The sequence below is a fragment of the Cyanistes caeruleus genome, chromosome 3 (genome assembly GCF_971803275.1).
Source record: "Cyanistes caeruleus chromosome 3, bCyaCae1.hap1.1, whole genome shotgun sequence".
In the NCBI taxonomy this organism is placed as follows: domain Eukaryota; kingdom Metazoa; phylum Chordata; class Aves; order Passeriformes; family Paridae; genus Cyanistes; species Cyanistes caeruleus.
In genome coordinates, this window is record NC_141703.1 from 67831892 (window position 1) to 67855625 (window position 23734).

A 23734-nucleotide genomic window follows, 5' to 3' on the forward strand; every position below is an offset into this window, starting at 1 on the left:
ACCAGGCCAGTCACTTCACCATGGGAGTCTACCGAATTCCCAAACACGACTCCCCCTTGTTTGAGCCACACTGACCAACTGCTGGCAATTTCACTGTCTTCGATGTGCCTGAAGATGGCTTCCAGGATTAGCTCATCCATCACCTTCCCAGGGACTGAGGTGAAGCTGAAAAGCCTGTAGTTCCCCCAGTAATCTTGGAAGATTGGGGGTGATGTTGCTTTATTCCCATCCTTGGGCACTTCCCCTCATTGCCGTGACTGATCAAAGCTGATGGAGATTGCAATGGATCTGCCATCTCTCCCAGCACCTGTGGGTATATCCCACCAGGGCCAATGGATTTATGTACATGCAGGATCCTTAAGTATTCCCAGACTTGGCCCTCATCCATCTAGGGTATATCTTCCTTGCTGATTTGGTTTTTGTAACTCCTGTTTGCTGCCATTCTTCCCTTATTACCTTTTAGGTGGCTGCAATTTGATTAACAATTCATTATATAGACTGTTGAGAGCTGAGGTGAGGCTGCCTGGGCAGCAGATTCACAGGTCCTTCTCTCCACTCTGCTTTGAGAAGTCTCTTTCACCTTGTCTCATTTCTGTCAGTTTGCTGCTTTCCATTAGGTCTTGCAAATAATTATCAAAGGTCTTTGAGTCAAAAGTCACCGGGGGTCAATTTTGTCTTCTGTTCTTCAAGCCTCTGGTCACACCTCCCCCTTTTGGTATTGTAATTATCAGAAGGAAAGATGCTGGATCCCCTGACCACCCAAATAACAGGGCAATGCTAATTTTTGCCTTCTTCATCCTTGGCACAGCTGTCAGAGCTTCCTCTTGCCAGCTGAGCTGTCTCGGAGAGCACCTTTCAGGCTCCCATCTGCAACCGTCCCACCAACAGGCAGAAAACTTCAGCCACTACATTTTTCTTCTTTCCCAATCCCTCAGGAAGACAAACAGAAAAGGCCACAGGGAAAACAAAACAACAGGGCAAACGAAAAGGAAAGCGAAGGAAGGGCCGTTTATCAGATTAAAGAAGCAGTCAGGTCCCAAGGCCGGTGATTAAACAGCCCAGCCCACGCAGCCCCCAGAAGGAGCGAGGAGCACAAAGCAGGGAACACCCGCCCCCGCCGCCGCGGGAACCAGCCGCGGCTCGGCGGAGCAGCCTCGCAGCGCGTCTCTGTGGCGCAATCGGTTAGCGCGTTCGGCTGTTAACCGAAAGGTTGGTGGTTCGAGCCCACCCAGGGACGGGGCGCGGCTTTTTTTTGTGCTGCGCCATCTATTTTTTCCTTCCCTCCTGACAGAGGCGGCGGCTCTAACCGGGCCGCGCCGCCATTGTAGCGGTGGGAACTACCCGAGACCCGCTTTTGCCTCCCCGACCTCGCTCCTCCTGCCCCGGCAAGGGGAGTGTGACCCGTGGCGTGTGCTCACAGCGGGGCTCCGGGCGCTCCGTCCGATTGCTCAAGGGGGACCGCAGGAAGAGCGGGGTACAACGGGAGTTTCCGTAGTGTAGTGGTTATCACGTTCGCCTAACACGCGAAAGGTCCCCGGTTCGAAACCGGGCGGAAACACCATGTTTTTTTCCTTCCCTTCCCGTGTCACGGCGGACGTGCTTCCTGGCTCCTTCCTTAGAACGCGGCCGTGGCGGCGTGGGGCACATCCCCCGCCCGGGGGTGGGAGGGCGTGAGCGGCCTCCTGGGCTGCAGCGGGGCCGGGAGGAAGAAACAGGGAGAGGGCTGGGGCCTGTGCTGAAGCTCGGTTTCATTCCCATGCACGAACCCCGCGGCAAACGCGTGTTTCCCTGGAAAAGATCGTCCAGAGGAGGGGAAACGAGCTTCAGCTGAAGCGGTCTGGACATCATCAGAAAACCTGGTACAAAAACTACCACATGCCGTGGGCATTACAGAAGCCGCTTTGGATACTAACTTATGTGAAAAGAGTAATACAGACCCAGGTCGGGGGAGAAGCATCTCCTGAGGGTTTCTTCAGCCTCTTCCTCGAAAACATACGCAGGAGACACCCGGTCCCTATTTCCTTAAACTCCTTTCCCAGCATTTCCTCTCTTTTGCGAGGTGCCCTGTGGCTCCACCGTGTTCTCCTGGGATGTACAGCTTCAGCATCTCCCTCGCAAACAACCACACCGTGTTTGTGCACAGCAGTGTAAATCTAAAAATGCCTTAAAGTCCATCAGCCGTGTTATCCCACTAACCTTCTCTTCTCTCTTGCTCTCTCTGAGTGCCGTCTTAGATCCGTACTTAGACTGGACTTCAAAGCACGGCATACACTTCTGAGCACAAGCTGCTCGAAAGGTAATGTGCTTTGCTCTGAGCACCAAGGGGCTCACATCAAGAGCAGCTGTTTAGCTTTGCAAAATGAGCAAAGACACAATGGCCCTCGCTGATACATTGTCAGGAAGGGAATAAATCGTTTAAAGCAAAAAACAGCGATGGAAGAATAAATGGCAATAGCCAGCCATGAAAAACATCAAGATCAAAATCAGATTTGTAATCGGCACCACAACTGATTTCTTGAACAGTGCTCTAGCAGGTATCCAGTTAGAAATCCATCAGGCAACTCCTTTGCAGATTATTTTATTGTAGGCAGGATGCGAGAAGGTAGCCCTGTTTTTCACCCTTTACTGTGTTACAAGAAGTGTTTCTACCATCAAGTAGTAAGATCTGAATCACAGCAGGCATCTCTGCAGAGCCGATTCCAAACTCTGAGTGCCACAAGTATGCCTTTCCCAAATCAGAAGACACAGACTAACAAGACTCTGCAGAGGGATCTGGACAGGCTGGATTGAAGGGCTGGGGCCAGTTTTGTGAGGTTCAACAAAGCCGGGTGCCAGGTCCTGCCCTTGTGTCACAGGAGCTGCAGTGCTATAGATGGAGGGCAGTGCCTGGGAGGCTCTTCAGAGGAAAAGGACCTGGGGGTGCTGGTCAATGGCAGCTGAACACGAGCCAGCTGTGCCCAGGTGGCCAAGAAGGCCAATGTCATCCTGGGCTGGATCAGGAGTGGTGTGGCCAGCAGGAGCAGGGCAGGGATTGTCCCACTGTACTTGGCACTGCTGAGGCCACACCTCCAGTTCTGTGTCCAGTTCTGGACTACAAGGACATTGAGGGGCTGCAGTGTCCAGAGAAGGGCAGCAGAGCTGGGGAAGGGTCTGGAGTGCAGGGCCTGGGAGGAGCAGCTGAGGGTGTTTAGCCTGGAGAAAAGGAGCCTCATGGGGGACCTTACTGCTCTCCACAGCCACTTGTAAAGAGAGTGTAGCCAGGTAGGGGGCAGGCCTTTTCTCCTAGGTAACAGGAGACAGGATGAGAGGAAATGGTTTCAAGTTGAGCCATGGGAGGTTAGATTGGATGTTAGGAAAAAAATCTCCTCTCTGAAAGGATGGTTAGGAATTGGAAGAGATTGCTCAGGGAAGTGGTGGAGAAACCATCCCTGGAAGTGTTCAAAAAATGTAGATGTGGCATTTGGGGACATGGTTTAGTGGTGAAGATGGCAGTGCTCAAAGTCATTAGACTTTGGGAAATTTACCCTAGAAGACTGATAAAACCTCCACAATACAGTGGCCAGCTTCTGATCACTACCTGTACTTGCTATCTGCCCACCTTGTGTATTTCCAGTTGAAAGAAAACTACTACAACACTTTGCATTGTTGTCATGGCAAATTAAGAGCTGCATTTAAAAACTATTCTTAATATAAAACATCCAGTAACATTGCAAATTCCAACCAGTTTTTTTGGTCATGGGGTTTTCATTCAACCTCAGCTGAATTCTCACTTACACAGGATTGGAGGCAGTAAAACATTTATGGAAACAAATCTGCACTGCATCATCTTTAGTCTTCTGTTTCAGAAAAAAAAGGCAGCCAGGAACATGCTGCACGAACAGATTTATTTTCACACCTACTTTAATCTCAAGTGTTATTTGTTTGTTCTTGGAGCTTCTATATATACCTGTACCCACACTGAATCCCACGCAGCTGCAGACCAAACACTCCTAACTTCAGTTTGTGGAGGGGGTGCCAGTGGTGACCAGAGCTCGTTTGCTTCTGTCTAGGTGTATCTGCACAGCAGGAATGCCCCCACACCCTCCCTCCTCTGCTGTAAACCTCATTATAAACCTCTCCTCCAGGACCTCCTCATCTTCCAGCAGGGTTTCTTCTCCTGTTGCTCTGGGCATTCTGCACCACCAACCCTGGGCTCGCTGCTTTACTCACCCCTGGGTCTGTGTTGTGTCCCAAGCCAGTGGTGAAGGTGCTCCCGTGTCACAGCCGCAGGTTATTGCAGCCCATTCTTAGATAAATCAAACTCTCATTTTGATCAGCTTTTTTTAATTTTTTTTTTTAATTAGGGAATTCACAAATGGGTAAACATTTCACAAGCAGTACACCAGCCCTTAACATTCAGAATTGATTTGTTTTCTATTGTAACATTACCAATTACAGTATTTAAAACAAGGAAGCTTAAGTTCTTCACAATAACTTAAATTTCAAAAATTAAAACATTCACTGCCTGAAGTACCAGTTTGATAACAATGTACCAAACTGCAGCAGAAATAAGTTATTACAGCGAGTTCAGGGCCACTGTTAGTTTTTCAAACACTTTTTAAACCTACTTCAAACAATCCAAAAACATTAGAATCTGTAGCCATGCCATGTAATAGTATTATGTTCAACTGCACCTGCTGGAAAAGTAAGACTGAATATTTAATGTTTTGAACTTGGGTTCTAAAACAACGAAAAAAATGCAGAACACCTCTAAAAATGCCTGATATAAAGATCTGCTGATAAAATCCTTCTTATTTTCAAGAACAAGAAAAATGTACATCTAATCTATCTATCTAATACCCTCAGCTTTGTGTCTATGCATTTAAAAACGACTCCAAATCAGCAACATGAAAGCTATACAAATCCAGAAACACCAAGGTGTGAATCCTCTGCTTACTCACTGCTGCCTTGCCACATTTTTCCATTACTTTCTTCCTACTGACCTTGCCTCTCCTTGGCACCTCACATACGGTCGGGGGTGCAGTGCCTGAGTCATGAAAAACTCCAAGTGACAACAGTAATAGGCATTAACTTACACTCAAATTAATTCTGAGAAACCTTTCTTTTATTACATGTTTTTTGCAGCTATGAAAAACTAATGGGTACATCTGATAATCTTAGTGATGCAAACTCTGGACCAAATCTTACTAATTCTACTTAAAAAAATAACCCAGCTCAGAAGATATTCTACCAAGTTATATTCACAGTTACCCAGGATGAAAGCTCAGTAGGTGCTGTAACTTTAAATAGGGAAATTTTTACCATGTGTCCATCTTTTCTTGGATCCAAGGGGTGTATACATCAGCATGAGCTTATAGAACTGTAATACTGTAAGGAGTTGAAGGCCAGCCTAGCAGAATGCCAGCCTCAAGTTTATGTTACAAATGATCTTCATATCAGAGGATGCAAAATTCCTTAATTACAGAAGGTACTTTATATTTCTTTTTTAAATGTTGGACAAAGTAACTTCAGGAGTTGAGTGGTCCTGTAAAAATCACTACTACAGAAGTAGTATTTCTTACACCATTACATCATCAAGACTACAGAACTTCATTATTTTTCCAACTCACTGGAGTATGTAAGTTTTTTATGTTAAAAGCAGCAAAAATTAAGACTTATAGGAGCTTTTAATTAAAAATCACCATCATATCTGACAGCTAAGATAACTGCTTCTTAGAAAAATAAAATTCATCAAACCCTGATTTGCTTGTTACAATAAATATTAAGAAAAAATACCTCAAATGTAAATCGTTCAAGTACAGCCAGTGTGCAATTATAGTTATAAAATATAATTTAGTAGTGCTTTGTTTCAAAACATACATAATACTGAAAAAATACTTAAACCCAAGAAACTCGGTATTTACCAAGTTTCAAACAGAGTTTCATCAAAATGAGGTAAATCTATGTCACCTGCCATGGAGCTTGGTGCTGAAATTGAGAACAGGTCTTCGAGAATATCTTCTCTCATAGGACTTTCAAAAGAAAGTTTTTTCACACAGTGTTTGTTTATTGCCTCAAGCTCCGAATTAGTGTCCTTTACAGGACTGTAGTAATTGTGGTCCTCACTTGTCACTGCTGCCTGTGACACACTGGTGTCCTCATGGGACGTGGTGGTTGCCACGCTGCTGTGCACCATTTCCATGTACATACACTCGTCTTCGCTCTTTGGAGCCTCCAAGGAAGCGGCAGTCAAAGAAGGGGACAGTAATTCTGCCAGTATTTCATCGGTGTTATCATGGCCAGGGCACCCTGGCACAGTGTTTGCATTAAATTCAGATCCATTCCCTGTGACATCAATCTGACACGGAAGCTCCCTTAAAAAGCTCTGCAATAATTCACTCTCATTTTGAGGTTCAGTCTGCGATGGGGCGCTTACGTCTCCACTCACAGGTTTTTCCCGTTTCATCTGTTCCACTGCTAATTTATCCAGTGAAGCCAACTTCTTCTTTTTAGCATTAAGTTTTTTTAATAATTTTAGGCGAAGTTTTTTTGTTTTGTCACTGTCTGACTCTTCTGCCTTACCAGAATTATAGCCAGGTGAAGGGAACTGAGTCACTTTACCTGAGGTACCCAATGTACTTTCTGACTTATTCCGAGTTGGACCTACAACAGTGGTATGATTTGCTGTTGGAAGACAAGTGTTTTGAGAAAATCCTTTGAAATTTGATAAAGGATGAGTATTATTACTCTGAGGAGCCAGTAACTTTGGGGTCTCCGTTGTTTTCTTTGTATCTCTGCTTTGAAATCCACCAAAGTTACTTGCGCCCTTAACTGGCAGCCGAACTTTACTTATTTTTTGCACTGAGGGAGTTTTGCAACTTCTCTCATTCTTGAGAGCTGAGGCACTTGAAGGCATAAAAGAAGTATTCTTGATTAATAATTTCTTTACCCAGCTTCCTACAAATCCTCCTTTTTGGTCTTTGTGTGAGGGCTGGACTGAATTACTGGCACCAGAAGAACTGCCAACTTGAGAATTAACTACCGTTTTGCTTGCACCTTTCAAGTCAGGTGATTTTTGTATAGTATTTTCCATTGCTAACAACTTCTTGTTTAGCATTAGTTCTGAACTTAATCCATGTTCTCTGTTAGCTAAATTAGAACTGTCATTTAATTGAGAAGGTGAGAAGTCTGATGAATCAGGGTCGTGTTTTATAGGCACAGGAGGAGTAATATTTACTGGGTTCAACTCACCTAGAGGTAAACAAATACTGGAATTTTCACATAACATGGATTTATTGCTCATAGTTAGACTAGTTCCAGCAAACTCTCCTTTATATGGAGTGCTAAGTGAAAAAGCTGGTTCCTGCTGTTGTGGTGTGCCCCATCCATCAAGAAGGTTATTTCCCACCATCCATCCGTTAGGCAGTGATTTATCTTCAGAAGCAGCTAGATCTTCTTCAAGCACCAGTTTTACAAGATCACCATCTGCCAGATTTTCTAAACCATGATGAACAATACTTTTGTCCTCAGCTACTTGCTGCTGTTTCTTCTCTGGAGTCCTCACAGAATCCTCTTTGTGGTGTTCTGCAGGTGCTTTGCCGACAGTGTTATCAAAACCACAATGCAACACTCTGGAATTTGAATGTACATTATTAAGAGGAAAATCTTCACTATTTTTACTTTGGAACTGTGAATTCACTTCTGGCACAGGGGATGCTTTCTTTTCCCAGATAACAATATGAATCTCTGAAGGAGGAACTTCAAATCTTTGACGTCTCTTGCAATATGGACCCTTTAAATCATCACATTCAAGCCAAGTGCCTGAAAAATAGCAACCAGTGCAGAGACTCAGACTTTTAAAATTGAAGTCACTATCCTCACACTTGTCAAGTATTTTTATTAACCCATTCCCCTGACAAGTAGAAAATAGAGGTTTTTTTTTTTCTCCAGAGAAAACTGGGAGACTTTCACTGTAAAAAGATCAAATACAAGAAGAACTTGCAGCAATATTATAACAGGTCAGAGCAGGTCAACCATAAAACAAAGCTAGCTCAGGGTTTTTTTTTTGGCTGAAACATCTTGTCTGAAAATATCCTCACAAGTCTGAGGTAAGAACCACCTCTCAAATTAAGTTTCTCTGTAGACCTTTCCATTGCCTGGGCAGGAAGCACAGGGGCTAAAAAGAAATTGCTCATTTTAATACTCTTGTCTCTTCATCTGCAAACTGTTTTTAGATCATGAAATAATATTTAACAGCTTCAAGAATTTTAAAACAGATATATACGACATATAGGAGGTTCTTAACTAGGCATTTCCCAGCTGCTTCCTCTTCCCATTTCTTTTTTATCTCTGCCAGTAAGACTTAGACAATTTTCATACTGTCACAACATTTCATAAGACTGCAGCCCACGCTCTCTACAGAGGCATGATTATCAAAACATCACCTTTTCACCTTTTCTGATTATGGATCTTCCACCAGTGGTACAACCATCTTACCATTAGTAATGTTTCTAACATGGATTTGTGCCGCCCACCCCTGAGGTGCCATAAAGTTCAGATATAAAAAATAACTTAATTCATTGCTCATAGTACAATAGGTTACCTTGCTTTCAGCCAAGAATGGATGAATCACTGGTTTAAAAATAAACAATACTACTTGCTCCACAGTCATGGTCAGACTGCATTTTTTAACTTTTATGAAGTTACGAAGGGAAAAAAAGCTCTATAGCCAAATTACCTTTTTCCAGTAAATGCACTGTAAGACAACACAGTGCAGTTAAACCAACCAAAAACCTTCACTCTGAGAAACAAGTCCCCCCAGTTATTTGCAACATTTAAATATGAAGTTTAGAACGCAGACAAAAGAAATCTTTGTTATTATATATCAATGGTTGAGACTACTGCAGTAACCCATAAAACATTTCATGTAGACTCATGAAATATTATGGTAGGTAAGAACCATAAACTCTATCTTATCTCTTTCTTTTATGAGGAAAGGCTGAGGGAGCTGGGCCTGTTCAGCCGTGAGGAGATGACTGAGGGGGGATCTCATCAGTGTCTGTGAGTATCTGGAGGGAGGTGTCAGAGGACAGACCCAGGCTCTGCTCAGCAGTGCTGAGCAATAGGGCAGAAGGCAACAGGCAGGAAGTGAGGCACAGGAACCTTCACCTGAACATGAGGAAGAACTTCTTTACTGGGAAGTGACCACACTGGAACAGAACGCCCAGAGAGGTTGTGGAGTCTCCCTCACTGGACACATTCAAGAACTGTCTGGACACAATCCTGTGCCATTTGTCTGGGATGGCCCTGCTTGGGCAGAGAAGTTGGATGACCCCCTGTGGTACCTTCCAACCTGACCCACTCATGATTCTTACCATCAGGATTCAAAGACCAGCTTATGAAGTGCTTCTTATCTGTTTGGTACTGAACAACAGATGTTATTTGATAGGTGTCTTCCTCCAATTGGAATGAATATTTCTCCAAGTTATTATGTGGCAAGCCTTCCATAAAATGTAATGTTAATATTGAGGGTAGTCTGACAAAGAAACAATAAAGAACCAGTTTACTACAATAAAGCAGTGGCAAAAGTTCCTAATGAAAAAGTAGAACATCTCTAAGAGTACATGGTTCTGCCCTTACTATTCTACTTCCTCACAGTCTCTTCAGACTGCACAGTAAGCACAAAGGGAAAAGAATATCCCAACTGGATATTCAATTTAATTATAGATTAGGGGAAGAAAACCAGCACCAAATAACAAATTTGGGGAGTGGGGAAAAGTTGAAAACAAACACCCCTGTGCCATAAACACATTAGTCAGGGACATTGTTACCAAGTCATAAAAGTAAACAAATGACCAAACAACTTTTGTCCACAGCATAGACTGTGAAAAGGCTGACACTAGCTATCAGTTGTCTGTATTTACTACTTGATAGTTAAGAATTTATGACCTAGCTCAAACACATGTGCTGGTCAGCATGTTAAATACTGCTCTGTTTCATGTTTAGTAAACACTATTTTCTATTTCAGCTTTTAAGAATGATCTAATGTGGAGGCCCAGGGGCCTGCAATCTCAAATCTTTACAAGTGAGTACTGATCAGAGTTTAGGGTACAGAATCTCTGCAAACCCACAGTAACAGTCTGGTTTCAAAAGTCATATATTCAATAAATGAAGTCTCAGATCTTTATGTATGTTACTTTCAAGTTCACATATTCAAACTTACTTTTCCAAGACCATCTGTCGTCTTTGAGATGTATTACCACAGTTATTACATGGTCCAATATGAACAGCATTAAGTGGATGCCAGTCAGGGATTACATTTGTAAATGTTGTTAGTGTTTTCTTCAATCTGGACACACACACATTAAAAGAGTAAGCTGAGTTGGTGATCAGAAAACAATAAATATACATACTTCACCAGGAAACAAGTTATAAAAACTTTAAGGCAAACCCAAATTCTATTCATGTTCATGAGATCTGTGTGGAGTTCACTGTGACAGCATCACATCCAAGTCAGCCTTGAATTCAGTTCTGCCAAGCAGCATCAGTCACAATTTTTTTTCAGCAGCTCTGTGGCCCTCAGTTTTACATTATTTGCTTTTTCTTCCTTTTAATGTTATCTCTGTTTCCATTCCAACATAAGACAGAACTTGTACCAGCATCTGCATAATTTACTAGCTAATACAGAATCTCAAGAAGAGAAGAAAGCAGCAACAAATTACCTGAGAATCCATGTCTTAACATTAAAAACAAGGTCTTGTTTTTAAAAACTAGTACATTCATAGCAGAGATTACACTGTATGTATGAAAATACAGTGTATGGCATATTAAAGTGAAGCAACAGTTTATTCACTCACTAGCCACAGAAAGGACTTCCTCTGTATTCAATGAAAACTACAGTTTTCAACTTTATAAAAGCCCAGAATGTAACAAAGGATCTTGAAGACATCCTATTAACCAGGTCTACATATTAATTTTCCAGAATAACAGATCAAATTAATCTCATTTCACTTGGGGATCTAGAATTTTATTATACAAACCTAAGATAGTGGAGAAAAACAGATGTTTTTCAAATAAAATGAGCTGTCTTCCAAAGGTGTCTCTCTTTTCCTGCTGATTCTAAAAGGAGCCTATATTATGAGCTTGTACCTGCCGCTACACAGAGCTAAATCAATTCTCAAGAAGTTCCTCCCCTGTAATACTATTTTAAAATACATAAACTGTGTTATAGAATCCCTGATTCTTTGTAACCCAAATGAATATTCCAAGTATTTCTCAATAGCAGAAGTGTACTAGGCATATATTCTTTAGAATCACAACGATTTGTATACTCTCAGCAAAATATCAGAGTGAGCAGGTCCATAGACTCCCATGGTTACATATTGTTTCTTTCTTAATTAATTGATGACATGGTTGCTTAAGACATGGAATAGCAGCAAACTATTTGCAAATGAAAATGCAGATCATGTAAAACTTCAACAACAAGCTTAAAACTGGATATCTGAAGAAAACTGACTATTATATACAGATTTTAAAAGGTAAGGTAGAACAGCTATATAAAAATCTTACTGGTCCTGATGTTTGTGGCCACAACGTACACATTCAGACTTCCATGAAAATGAATGCAAGAACAGTTTCTCAGCTTGTTGATCTACTTGTAAGAGTAACTGAAGTGCAGACACTGGATTCTCCATATTGCCTTCAATGATGGGACAGGAAAAAAAAGATACTAAATGTCTAAAATCACCTTTCAGTACCTCAAAAAGGATGAAGACAATTTTATTACTATGAGTTAAATTTCAGTTATTTGTTCAAGACTCTATTTGTAATTCTTACAGCAAAGGGATTGATTGATGTTGTTAGGTTGTTATCAGCAACAATTTAATGTCTAACAGCATCATAACAAAGATTATCTACTCTCTAAAAAGTCAAAATGGGCAAAGGACAAACCAGCTGATCATACTGTAAAGCATGTAAACCAGTAGAAACAAATGTATTTCCAAACTTTCTTGTATGCATACATTCACACATACCTTTATGTATGACATAAAAAGCTATACATCCAGGGTTTCCTGAAAGTAATTACTGAGATGCTACACTAATTACTTACCCAATTCACACCTCAGCTGAGGCTGAATTTCTGTAAACATGATGTTTCTGATTTCATTGAGCTGAGATTCTGCTTTAGGAAGAACATCTGAAGAAAAAAATACAATATGTCTTCATGCAGTCTACATGCAGTGTAACAGGCCCCATACCTTTTCACACACACAGGTAGCCCTAGCATGCACTCCTCCTCTGCAAACCAATGCCCTACATATTGACCCATACATACCTAAGACTTGCTGGTAGAACAGCCAATTCTTGGTATTAACAGATTTGAAAATTAGAGAAGAATTTACAGAAGTTACTCACCTGTAGTCTGCTGACTAAAACCTACTTGCTTTGACTTAAATTATGACTAAGAGCCTGGGCCAACAGCTTTGTAGTAACAATTTTTAAGGATAGTGTGACAATATGAATTACAATTACACACATTACAAATCCTGAAGATTCAGGGATTAAAAGAAAACTTTGAAACTTAAGCATTAAGACCAAAAGCACAAAAAATTTGTCTATATGCTTTCTAATATTATACAATTCAAATAATAGAACATTTAAATGTATTGTTTCAGATTAAATACCAATTTCCTAAGTAAGCCTTTAAAATAGTATAAATAATTTTAAAATAACTTTTTACTTTATATGTGTTAGTATTTTAATTTTGTATAATTGTAATTTTGTTTAAACACAAATACATTCTTTAAGCACAAGAACATAACTTCTACTACACAATCATGATCATAACCTGCAGAAATGAAAGGAAATATTTAGATTAGCTGTTGATACTGCTTATTACATATTAGCTGTGTATAGAAAAAAAGAAACAAAGTTTCTTACAGCTATATTGCTCTAGATTGTTTCTGAAAACAGCTGTATGCAAAAGATATTGTAAAATTACACAGAGGAGCAGAATGAATTCTACACCTATTCTCCACAGAAGTACTCTTCATCCAATCTTCTCTCCACTGTTACCCAAATAAACTAAGTTGTTTTGCAGCAATTGAAATTAAAAGGCCCAAGTTCTTTCAAGCAACACTTTATTCCAACACTTAACATTCCCATTTAAGGGTTACTGCACACCAGAGCTCCTTTGCAAACACAGCCCAACAAAGAAAAACATCTCAGACAGGTTCTAGGATGGCAGAGGGCTCCCCAGTAACAGCTGAACACCTAAACTCAAGCAGCCTGCCTTCCTGGCAAGCACAGGACATGAACGGGTTCAGAATATTTTGGGGTTTTCTCCCTGCTTTGTAACATGGATGAAACCACTTTTTGATACACATTATTTTTCCTAGGAAAGAACTTTATTCAAGTTACCTAGGGCTGTTCTGTGACTATGGTTTTATATAATCAAACACACATAGCCCAACAGAATGTCCAGGAGAGGTACTGGCTAACTGGAGAGCTTCACTCCTTCTGTAACACATCATATCTTAGAATTTTAGACTTATGATATCTATGGTCAAGTTCAAGAGAAATAAAAACCTCATGGTCTTAGTTTAGGAGTCTTAAACACAATCTCCACAAAACAGAAAATGACTAAAGGCCACACCAGTTGGACACAGTGACACATCCTCCTCAGAGTATTCCAATGTGTTGAGTGACAAGACAACTGCCCACTTATACAATGATATAAACCACAACAGAAATTGTTTTGAAGATCAAGATTAAAACAGCATCCTAGTATCATGTTAACCAATAGAGGAAAAGGAAACAAAGTAAGGGTGAATTACATAAATAATTCATAATATCTTTATTTTGGATATGACAAAAAAAATTTAAGAGATGCTTGGTGTTTGGTGCCTTCAAAGAGTGCATGTTTGCCCCAACCAAAACAATTTCAGATGTTACCAGGATTTTGCTAGATAAAGCAAACCAATCTGCAAATTCATGGTAACAGTTGTATTTTTTATGATCTTGAAATAGAACATAGGCATATATGTGTGCTGTCTTAAATTCCACATATTTGTAGCAAATCAGTCTATGAGAAAACAGAAGCTAAATTTACTCACCTTTTACTTTACTCCTTTTACAGGTATTCAGAAGAATAGATGCTTGATTATACTTTGTTAAGAGTTTCTGGAGTAAACATTTTCCATCTTTATATTCTTCTGCTACAGCAGATTTTAATGTTTCTAAGTGTACCAGAGCTGACAAAATACAATCTAACCAACAAAGATTACGTATGTTTCTCCACTGAAGATGTAAGTCTCTGTTATTAGTGGAACCTTTATCCTCTTTGAGTGAAATTTCAGATGCTGTTGATAAAAGCTCAGAATTTGGCAACAGTTGTGTTTTGGGACTATAAGTCTTTGGTGGACTTTCTTGGTAGTTGTCGGTCTTGGTGTTTTTTTCAAAATCCACCTTCGGCATGCAGGACCCCACATGCTTGCCAGCGTTTTGCTGGTCATTTTGTAATAATACATCATGCAGGCTTGGCTTGGGAATACACAAATTATTCTGATAGCCTTTCACAACGGAGTCTGCATTAATGGTGTGTCCAACATCGAGTACATTGTTAGTTCTTGCTTTTTTTGGATCTGATTCAACAGCAGAAAAGTCACTGGTATCACCCAATTTCCTTTTCTTGTGAGTAGTTGGAACTTGATGATTTTTTGAACCAGTAGAACTAATTATGCTGTTTAATGGTTTATAACCAAGTGGGTAGATACACTAAAGGAAAGAAAGAAGGTTACAGTGAAATCTGAAAAGCAATTTCAGGTGAACAAGAGTTAAAGAAAGTACAAAACATACTTTTAAAATGGAATTGAATCACAGAATTATAAAATGGCTTGGTTTGGAAAGGACGTTATAGACCATCCAGTTCCAAACCCCCTGCCATGGGCAGGGACACCTTCTACTGGACCAAGTTGCTTAGACCCACATCCAACCCAGTCATAGAGACTGCTGTAAAGTGATATTTTAATTAAATCAATGCATATATTCAACATAGGTATGACAGGAAGGGTATGTTATCCCACCACTGTCTTATAAGCAACTGTGAAATAAATACGTCAGTACTGATACTTCATAACTACTTTTCCAGTAAATGCTTCCAACCTCCACAACCAACCTAGTTTTGACAAGGGGAGTCCTCTTGTCTTATTCTGCTAAATCCATTCCTTTAAGATACAGATTTGACATTATTATCTCATGTCTGAGAGACTATTGATGCCCAAACTGGCAGGGTATCTTTCAGGCAAGCTCAATGACCAAGTGGCAACTAGAATATAGACAAATCCCTATTATCAACCTTCAGAACTATACTGCAATTAATTAAAAGCAGGAAAGAATGGAAAAAACAACTCTGAGATCCATATCTCATTTAGTTTCTACTAATTTATGGGCACCAATCTGTTTGGGATTCCTATACCCTCCCCACATACATGGAGCAGTGAAGGAAGAGGTAGCAAAATCACAATTCAAATATTAAGCAGCACAGATAAGGTTAAAATTAAAAAGAGGAAAGAAAAGAAAGAAAAACATTGTAATTACAATTATAAACCTATTTGCATTACCTCAAAGAAAGGAAAACAGGAGACCCAGATCTGCTGGAGGTATGCACTAGTTACATGGATCATCAAATACTCACCTTATACTCTGACTTGTACAAGAATTTATTTAGTATCACTTGTGATCCCTTGTTACATGAGAAGAACTCTCCTTTATTTAATTTTAATTTACTCCTTTTAATCCTTTAGGGTAGCCACCTGTGCCTGAACACTGAATATACACAGGTTACTTCTGTTTTTCCCTATTTGTAAGCAAATATCCTGCAGCATATAGAAGCAGAGGGGTCCCATTTCAACAGTCTGCTTACCCCCAATAAAATCATGGACTTTAAAACCCTTTATTAGTGTAATACCTGAGGATTTTCACAAAGGAAAATGGACTCTTGAAAATTAAGGCGGTAAGTCCGTAAACCTTGGATCTGACCCTTCTCTTTGCAGACTGGACAACATTCATGTGCAGTTGTTTCCAAAGGATAACAGTTCTAAAATAATAACAAATAAAGAAAGATAAAGCAGCATAAATTAATGTATTTCATGCATTATCCCAAAGTAAGACATACTTAGAAAGATACAAAATCATTGTTCAACTTCTAGATATAACACAATATAAAAAAACTACATTGGTTTCTTTATTATTATTTTTAATATATTTGTATGATAGAATGATTTAAATAAATTTCTATTTTTATTTAAATATTCAAATAAGGTGTCTTTAACAACACAATTATGCACATTTTATTCTACTTAAACTAAACCACAGGACCCTTATTGCCAGGGAACACAAGCTCAGATCTTTGAAAGACAAATCAATTTTCGTAGGAATGCAAACAGTTGTAAAAATAGTGCCAGTAAAAAAAACATAGGCACATATTTACTTAGAATAATCTTTCGCCATTGTTATAGATTTCCGTGGAAAATAATTTTGAGATTTTTTTTTTTTTTTTTGTAAAATTAAGACCAATTAAAAATCTCTCAAAACAGAGAAAAATATGAACTTTGCACATATGTAAAACAAGTTTCAACTGACTTTTCCCAAATACCCCACCATGTGGAGTGTCGATTTCCCTATACCAGTCCCTTCTCCAATCACTTGCAAACCATTTGTAGTCTTCTGGGTATCCATCATTCTGAGCCACTGGCTAATTTATGTCACTTGTAACAATGTCATGACCACTAAGGATTTTTCAAAGACGCCTGAAAAATAAGAAGTGAATAAAACAATTAAAGAAAAATTAGAGTGAAGTTTGTGAAAAAAAAACAACAACAACAACAATGCAGCTTGTGTGACTTCTGGAAATTAATTCAGAAGAGTATTTCCTAAACTGAAAATATTTTTTTTGTTATAGTGTGGACTGTGAATTCAAAACTTTAAATTAAGAACTATAGGGACCCAATCCTGCTCCTGTTGACTTGAGTCTAACTAGAATAAATATATATCTCTTCAAGATGCATGAGGAAGTTGTTGAATTGCAAAGTCATCAATATAGTATCTTTCCTTCAGCCATAACTGTTCCCTTTTCATTACTTCACTGAAAAACACTATCTCCCACACCATGATGTCCTTTAAACTCTTTTATACAGTACAGCAACAACTTCTTCCAAAAAAAAAAAAAAAAAAAATTCTCCAGGCATTCTTGAGACTAGTGTAAACACTAGTTCAACCTAAACCTACTTAGAATATTTGGCAAGGAGAGACCCTACAGAACTGCGTGGAATGCTAACAACCAACAGAGCATGAATTAAAAAAGCACAACAGAAAAACACAACCACTCAGATTTCAAGTCAGACCCTCACAGCAACTTAAAAGTGGGTCAAAATGAGATAATATCCTATTGATACTTTCAGTGTGTCCAGCAGCACTTTTCAGAATTATCAGCATGTAGAGACAGTAGTCCCTGACTGATGAAACTAACAGCTGTAACAGAAGGCAAGAACATAAAAGTATCAATCCATGTGCCTTAGAGCACATTTAGCTTTCAAAGTAATGTTCTAGAGTGCACAAGAAACAACATGGTCCAGGGCTCACGCAAGGTGAAAATTAATGAATTAGCTCAAGGTGTACAAGCTTGTTGGAGTATAAAGGAAAGACAAGCATCCTGACTTTCACACAACAGCAACACCACTATCACACTGCAACTAAACTCTGTTATCATGCATTTAGTCTAGCCAGGAAGTTGACTTGTTTTATACAATTACAAGCAGTACAGATAACAACCTTTCACATAGGATATATTATACTAAAATACATTATTTTTCACGGGACTTTAGTCAATTCCTTGGCATGAAGCAGTATCAGCTCTCCAGAATAAATAAAAACCAGATCATATAACAGAAACTCCTGAGAAATTTCTAACCACAAAAATTCAACACACACTCATAATCGTAACACTAAGGCCCTGCAAGTTATTCCCTTTTAAGCATGCCCCTTGGTTTTGTAAAACGTATTTATTTAGTTGTATTCCATTTCTGTTACTTCTGCTGTTCTTTTTAAAGTTTAAATACTGAGATATGTAAGATGTTCTGAGATGTACAATACCTCCCCCAGCTATAATCACCCAGCCAACAGTACCACAATACTGAAATACTTTTATTTCTATTACAAATACAATAACACTTTTTAAAAATTAATTATCCTTTTAGTTCAAAGACAAATACAAGGAGCAAATAAAATAGGTTTGCCAGTACTAGATATGCAGAGTGGTACCAAGAGGCCTGCCTGTACTCTTCTAAAGTTTCTAACATTACAGGAAGGTATTGGTGATCTCTGCACAATGCACAAACACTGGGCATCAGATCAACACTGCCAAGGAAAACAGCCAAGTAAAAGACTGCTGCATCAAGTACTGCAACAACTCATTGTAGCCACATGCAATAACTGCATTACAGATGGAAAAGTTCACAGGAACGCACATTCAACCTTACTAGGTCATGTTCCAAACAATTAATCCTTCTTTACATCTGAATATTGAAAAATATGATGCAAAATATGGTATGAATGTGACTGAAGTATCATTATGCTGTTGCTACACTTCCTTCAGTAGAGGAGTTGATCTAACAGCTTGCTGCTGCAGAACAGGGGCATCACTTTTCTCTTTTATTTCCTTTCCCCCCACTTTCCCTGACAGCTCATGTCCTCATCAGACTTTTCATTAACTAAATGAACTCACAAAACAGCAGAAAACTTAGTAAAGCATGAGTTTTTCTGCTATTCCAGGGAATTAAATTGGTCTGTGAAAATTCCAATGACCTAGGGAGGGCAGAAGATAGAAAATAAGGAAAAGATGAAGCATTAGAGACATATGGGTTTGAAATAGAACAGCCTAAGGAACTGGCTGGATAGCCACATCCAAACAGCTGCAGCTCAATGTACTAAGCACAAACCAGTGACAAATGGTGTCCCTCAAGGGCCCATACTGAGGCAAATACTGTTTATTGTCTTCATGCAAAGAGACACAGATTGTGGGATCTGGATTCTGCTCCTCCAGTCTGCTCTGGTGAAACTCCACCTGATGTGCTGGGAACTAAGTAATGATGTGGACCTGCTGGAGTGAGTTCAGAGCACCTCTCCTACAAGGAAAGGCTGTGAGAGCTAGGATTGCTCAGCCTGGAGAAAAGCAGGCTCTGGGGAGACCTTACTGCAGCCTTTCAGTACTTAAAAAAGGCTTATGAGGAGGAGATAGAGACCTTTTACTGGGATCTGGAATAATGGTACAATGTGCAGTGGTTTTAAATTTAAAGAGGGCAGATTTAGATTGGATTAAAGGAAGAAATTCTCTACAATTCTCTACAATCAGAATGGCAAGACACTGGGAGAGGTTGTTCAAGGAAGCTGTGGATGTCTCATCATTGGAAATGTTCAAGGTCAGGTGGGACATTTCTTAGAAGAAGCGGGTCTAGGGGAAGGCATCCCTGCCCACAGCAGGGGGGATTGGAACTAAATGATCTTTAAAGGTCCCTCCCAGCCCAAACCATCACATCAAACAATTCTATGGATAAAGGGACCTGTGCCTTTTTTATAACAACTGTACCTTGTGAAACAGTACCTTATGAATTAGAATCAGTTGCAAACTGCAAAAAGCAGGCAACAACAGTGATTACACTACAGTGAAGAGAATACCTCCTTTTTTTAAGGCTAAACGGACATTTAAAAATAGCCTTTTTAAAAAATATCACCTTACAAGTTTTGTTTTCTTCATCAAGGGGATATTGAAAAGATTAAAAGAAACAAATGTGAAGGAAAAAAAAAAAAGTGGTTTTAGTTATCTTTCCATTCTTTACACAATAAGAAATCAGAGTATTAAGGTTTTTCTTTATCTTAAGTCATAACTACTTGGGATAGCCGTAACTATTCAAATCCCAATCCTCCCTTCAAAAATTGACAACTTTGGCCACAAAATGTATTTCGTTACATGCAACAGTAACATCATTCCCCTGAGAAAGCTGCTTTCTCTCCAGCACAGCCCCGAGGTACTGGGCAGACCTGCAAGGCTCCACAGTGTGGGAGCAAACATGAATTCCTTTCCTGAAAACAGCCTAACATAGACTAAGCAAATAATGATAAAGCTAATGACACTGCAAAACAAACCAGTGTGCAACATCATTACTCCACTGTTGAAAGTGTTTCTTCTACAGGCAGACTCCTCTGAGACCTCCGCATATTAAATACTTTCATGAGTGCATGACAAGGGATGGGGACTACACTTTGCTGGCAAATCATTCAGTCCTTCTGGAACAAAAGGAATGCAGGAATGCGACTGTAGGAAAAACACCGCCTAAACTAGCGCAGTTTATGACAGCAGCAGCTAAGAGGCAAGATTTCAGGAAGGCAGGCGATCCGTGTCCCAAGGCAGTGGAAATGAGAGGCACGGGCTGGGGGGTGGATGCCATCTAACCAGCCGTCAGGGCAGGCCCGGCCCAGCCCGCCCTCCCTCCTTCCCACACCGAAACGTGCTCGGCTTTTTCAGATAAACCTATGGGCAAACTGCCTCCTGTGTTCTTATTCCACAGCCAGAGCCATCCACACGCTACGGAAAGACTGCAGAAGGAGAAAAGCGTTCAGAGTTAATCGCTGAATACTAGGAAGCCGCGTCAGGGGCGGACACACACGCGGTACCTGCCCGAGCGCATCTCTGGGCGAGCGAGGCGCCGAAGGCCCGCACCCTTCCCCGCGCTGCTACTGACATGAAATACTCAGTCGGCATTTCGGGACCCGCGACACGCCCTCCCCCCGCTCTCCACCTCCAAGGGACCGGGAGGGACCGGGACGGACCGGGACGGGACAGGCCGGGCCCGCCGCTCCCGGCGCCAGCCGAGCCCCGGCCCGCTGCGCTCGGCGGCCTCGCTCTCACCGGCGGCCTCGCTCTCACCTGCGGCCGCCGCCGCTCCCGGCTCCCGGCGCTGCCCCAGACCCCGCCGCGCCTGGCCTCTGGCCGCCGCCGCCGCCCCCCGCCCGGCCGCGGCCGCTGCGCAGCTTCCGGCGCGCTCCCGCTTCCATGCGGGCCCGCCCCGCCCCGCTCCCGGCAGCCAGCGGAGGCGGAGCCAGCGCCGGGCGGGCCCTGGGCTGCGCCGAGCGGGGCCACCAGCGCCCGAGGTATTTCCCGCTCCCTCCCTCTCTCCTCCGCGCCCTTCCGCCCTCACTCACGCGGCGCGGTGGGAGGGGACGGCGGCGGGGGCCGGTCCTGCGGCGCCTGCCGGGGCCGCCCGGGCAGGGAGAGGCCCGCCCCTGCTCCCCCCGCAGCTGAGGGCCGGGAGGCGGCGGCCCCGCAGCGCTCGCCCCGCTGGCGGGAGGGGCCGCGCCGCCGCTCGGCGCGGTGCCCGGGGCAGGGAGGTGATGATTAACCTGCGGGCCACTGAATACCTGCCTAAAGTCGCGCCCAGGGTGGGGTTTAACCTTGTGCGAGGCTCGGTGCCTCCCGTGTGACTCTGCCCGAGAGCCTGCGGCGGCCAGTTCTGCTGCTGCCGCCGAAGCGCTGCGGGGATGCGCAGCTCCCTGTTGAAAATCTCTGCTCTAAATCTCAGCCTAGAGCTCGCCTCGCAGTCTTTTTTGGCGTCTTCAGGCTCAAGAGGTCGAGATGACGGTGTGGTCTCGGCGAGCGTCTCTGCACCAGCAGCCTCGGGCTGCAGTTGCTCGAGTATTTGTGGCCGGCACTTGAATCCACGCTGGCCCCTTTTCCTCGAGCTGAGCTGCAAGGAGCCCGGCAGCTGCGGCATTTAGGTCAGTGCTCCGCTTCTCTTGCGTCAGGAAAGCTGTCAGTGCGGCCCCAGCCTCCTGCTCCTCGGGGCTGCAGGACAGAGTGAGCCAGGAGATTGTTCCAGTGGGAGCACAGAAAATACCTTCTCTCCTACTGCCTGCCTCTGCTTTCCTGACACGCTGCTCCTGGCTGCGCTTTTAAAAAGCGCTTAGCGCTGTATGATTAGCATTGCGAAATGATGTGCTGCCATAACGGGGCCGTCGTAACATCCGTAATCTAATTTTTTTCCTGTACTTATTCCTTTAAGTTGTGCAGCAATGTTGTGAAGGTTGAATTAATGTTTGAGAGTATTATATTCTATTGGAGGAAGTTTTATACCTGACTGGAGAAATACTAGAATGAAATTTGCAAAGAAATATGTGACGTGTACTTATTTTTAGATTGATGTTGAGATTTGCTTCATTAGTGCTTTGATTGTGGAGAATGGTTTTTTCTGTGTACGTTCATCAGGAGTGTAAAGCACTTTTGGATATGTTGAGTAGGAGGAGAAACTCGGTTGCTCTACAGTCAATGAGATGGGTGTTCCTACATATATGCAGTGCATTTGATATTTATTTAATCTCTTTTCCAGTGGCTCTGTTTAACTGCTAAAACTGGTCAAATAATGTAGTCTACTGAACGATATCGTGTAGTAGTTTCCTTAGGTAGTTGTACTTATGCAGTGATTTTTCTCCTGGCATTTGGGACTCTCAAAACCACAATACTGAATTATGGTTAAAATACGGTGGACGTATGAAAATCAATGTAAGTTCTGTTCAGTAGTATGAAAGGTAATGTAAGTTCTGTTTATTAATTTAAATAACAAATTTTTGGCTTCTCATTGTAGTGTAAGTTCCACCTTTTCCCAGGGGTGACTAGAGTCTGCTGTTTTGTTTTGGACTTTCACAACCTTTTGTCTCAAGTGTTGGCAGCTTAAGAGATAATGTGGTTAAAAGGTGTTTACTTGTGTGTGTTTGTGCTCTGGAAGGATTAAATAGATGTTTTTCCTGCTTGTTAGCATAGACTGATTTTGAAAAAGTTCTAGTACTAGATCCCAGCTCTTTGGTAAGTTAGAATGCATGACTCAATATTGTTATGATTTTTTTTTTTGCTACCTAATGCCTCCATTCTCTGTTCTGTCTCCTCCCTCCCTCCCACCCCCAACTTTTTTGGTATACTGTATTATATATGGGGACAGACATTTTAGCAGGGACTAGGAAGAAATACTTTACAATGAGGTTGGAGAAAAACTGTGAGGTTGCCAGAGAGCTAGTAGATGCCTCATCCATGGAAACATTCAAGGTCATTTTGGTTAGGGCTCTGAGCAACCTGGTCTTGTAGATTACCGTGCTCGTTGCATGAGGGTGGACTAGATGAGCTTTAAACATCCTTTCCAACCCAAAGTATTCTATGACTTCAGGTGTTTTTTATATACCTCTAAGCACCACACAGGATTTACTGGTGTCCTTTCTTTTTTCCTCCTGGATATTCAAGTTGATTAAAGGAAAGCTTATGCCAAAGACAGAATCCAGAACCTGAGTTTTTCCATATGCTTGAGGAATAGAGTTTTTGTGTTGGCAATGTTTTTCATCTCATTTTACCGTAGAACTTCATTTGTCCTGAACTAAACAATCCTACAGTGATAATTACTACATGATGCCAGCTCCACAGTCACTAGGAGTTGATCTGAGTGTTCCAGATGTGGACTGGTAATGACTTTGGGATCTGGATAGACTCTGTTTGCTCAAACTGAGTTTTGTCTTGTATGTCTTGTAGCTTTGGTTTTGATTTAACTAACAGTGCATGAGCCCATGGCTTATTTATTGTTTCATCAATTTCTATCTATTTTTTGAAACTTTTTTTTTTTAATATAGAAAGAATTAGGAGGGTTTTAAGATATATTTTTGAAGC

The 23734-nt window shown here is 41.5% G+C and overlaps 2 protein-coding genes and 2 non-coding genes across 17 annotated transcripts in view; 3 read left to right on the plus strand and 1 right to left on the minus strand.

Annotated features, from left to right (window-relative positions):
- Positions 1 to 1163: 1163 nt before the first annotated feature.
- TRNAN-GUU (transfer RNA asparagine (anticodon GUU)) lies at positions 1164 to 1237 on the plus strand. Its single transcript has one exon. It is a non-coding gene; the product is annotated as a tRNA-Asn (tRNA).
- Positions 1238 to 1485: 248 nt separating this feature from the next.
- TRNAV-AAC (transfer RNA valine (anticodon AAC)) lies at positions 1486 to 1558 on the plus strand. Its single transcript has one exon. It is a non-coding gene; the product is annotated as a tRNA-Val (tRNA).
- Positions 1559 to 4394: 2836 nt separating this feature from the next.
- USPL1 (ubiquitin specific peptidase like 1) lies at positions 4395 to 21956 on the minus strand. 14 transcript variants are annotated; one of them, XM_086881653.1, is made up of 9 exons: positions 21455 to 21956; positions 16692 to 16787; positions 15947 to 16075; positions 14094 to 14754; positions 12089 to 12175; positions 11548 to 11677; positions 10202 to 10327; positions 9354 to 9514; positions 4395 to 7800 (listed from the first exon to the last, which is right to left on the minus strand). In XM_086881653.1, exons 2-9 carry the CDS (start codon positions 16692 to 16694, stop codon positions 5900 to 5902), a joined length of 3198 nt encoding a protein of 1065 aa, XP_086737779.1. In that variant the 5' UTR covers positions 16695 to 16787; positions 21455 to 21956; the 3' UTR covers positions 4395 to 5899. The 14 variants fall into 14 exon arrangements, with proteins under 14 accessions (XP_086737779.1, XP_086737772.1, XP_086737775.1 ...); XM_086881646.1 differs by having other exon boundaries at positions 16621 to 16787; XM_086881649.1 differs by having other exon boundaries at positions 16621 to 16787; positions 21484 to 21736.
- LOC111923091 (uncharacterized) overlaps positions 20775 to 23734 on the plus strand; it is a 34621-nt gene continuing 31661 nt past the window's right edge. The window contains exon 1 of the mRNA XM_086883791.1: positions 20775 to 21183. Coding sequence (XP_086739917.1) covers positions 20775 to 21183 — 409 coding nt within the window. The remainder of the gene's footprint in view (positions 21184 to 23734) is intronic.

Coding starts and splice junctions, on each gene's coding strand:
- USPL1 (XM_086881646.1), bottom strand. CDS start 16,719: ATGATGGATACCCAGAAGACTACAAATGGTTTGCAAGTGATTGGAGAA. Junction 12,176..14,093: donor TAAAAGGAGTAAAGTAAAAG/GTGAGTAAATTT, acceptor TTTTTTCTTCAG/ATGTTCTTCCTAAAGCAGAA. Junction 9,515..10,201: donor CGACAGATGGTCTTGGAAAA/GTAAGTTTGAAT, acceptor TTTCTTTGTCAG/ACTACCCTCAATATTAACAT.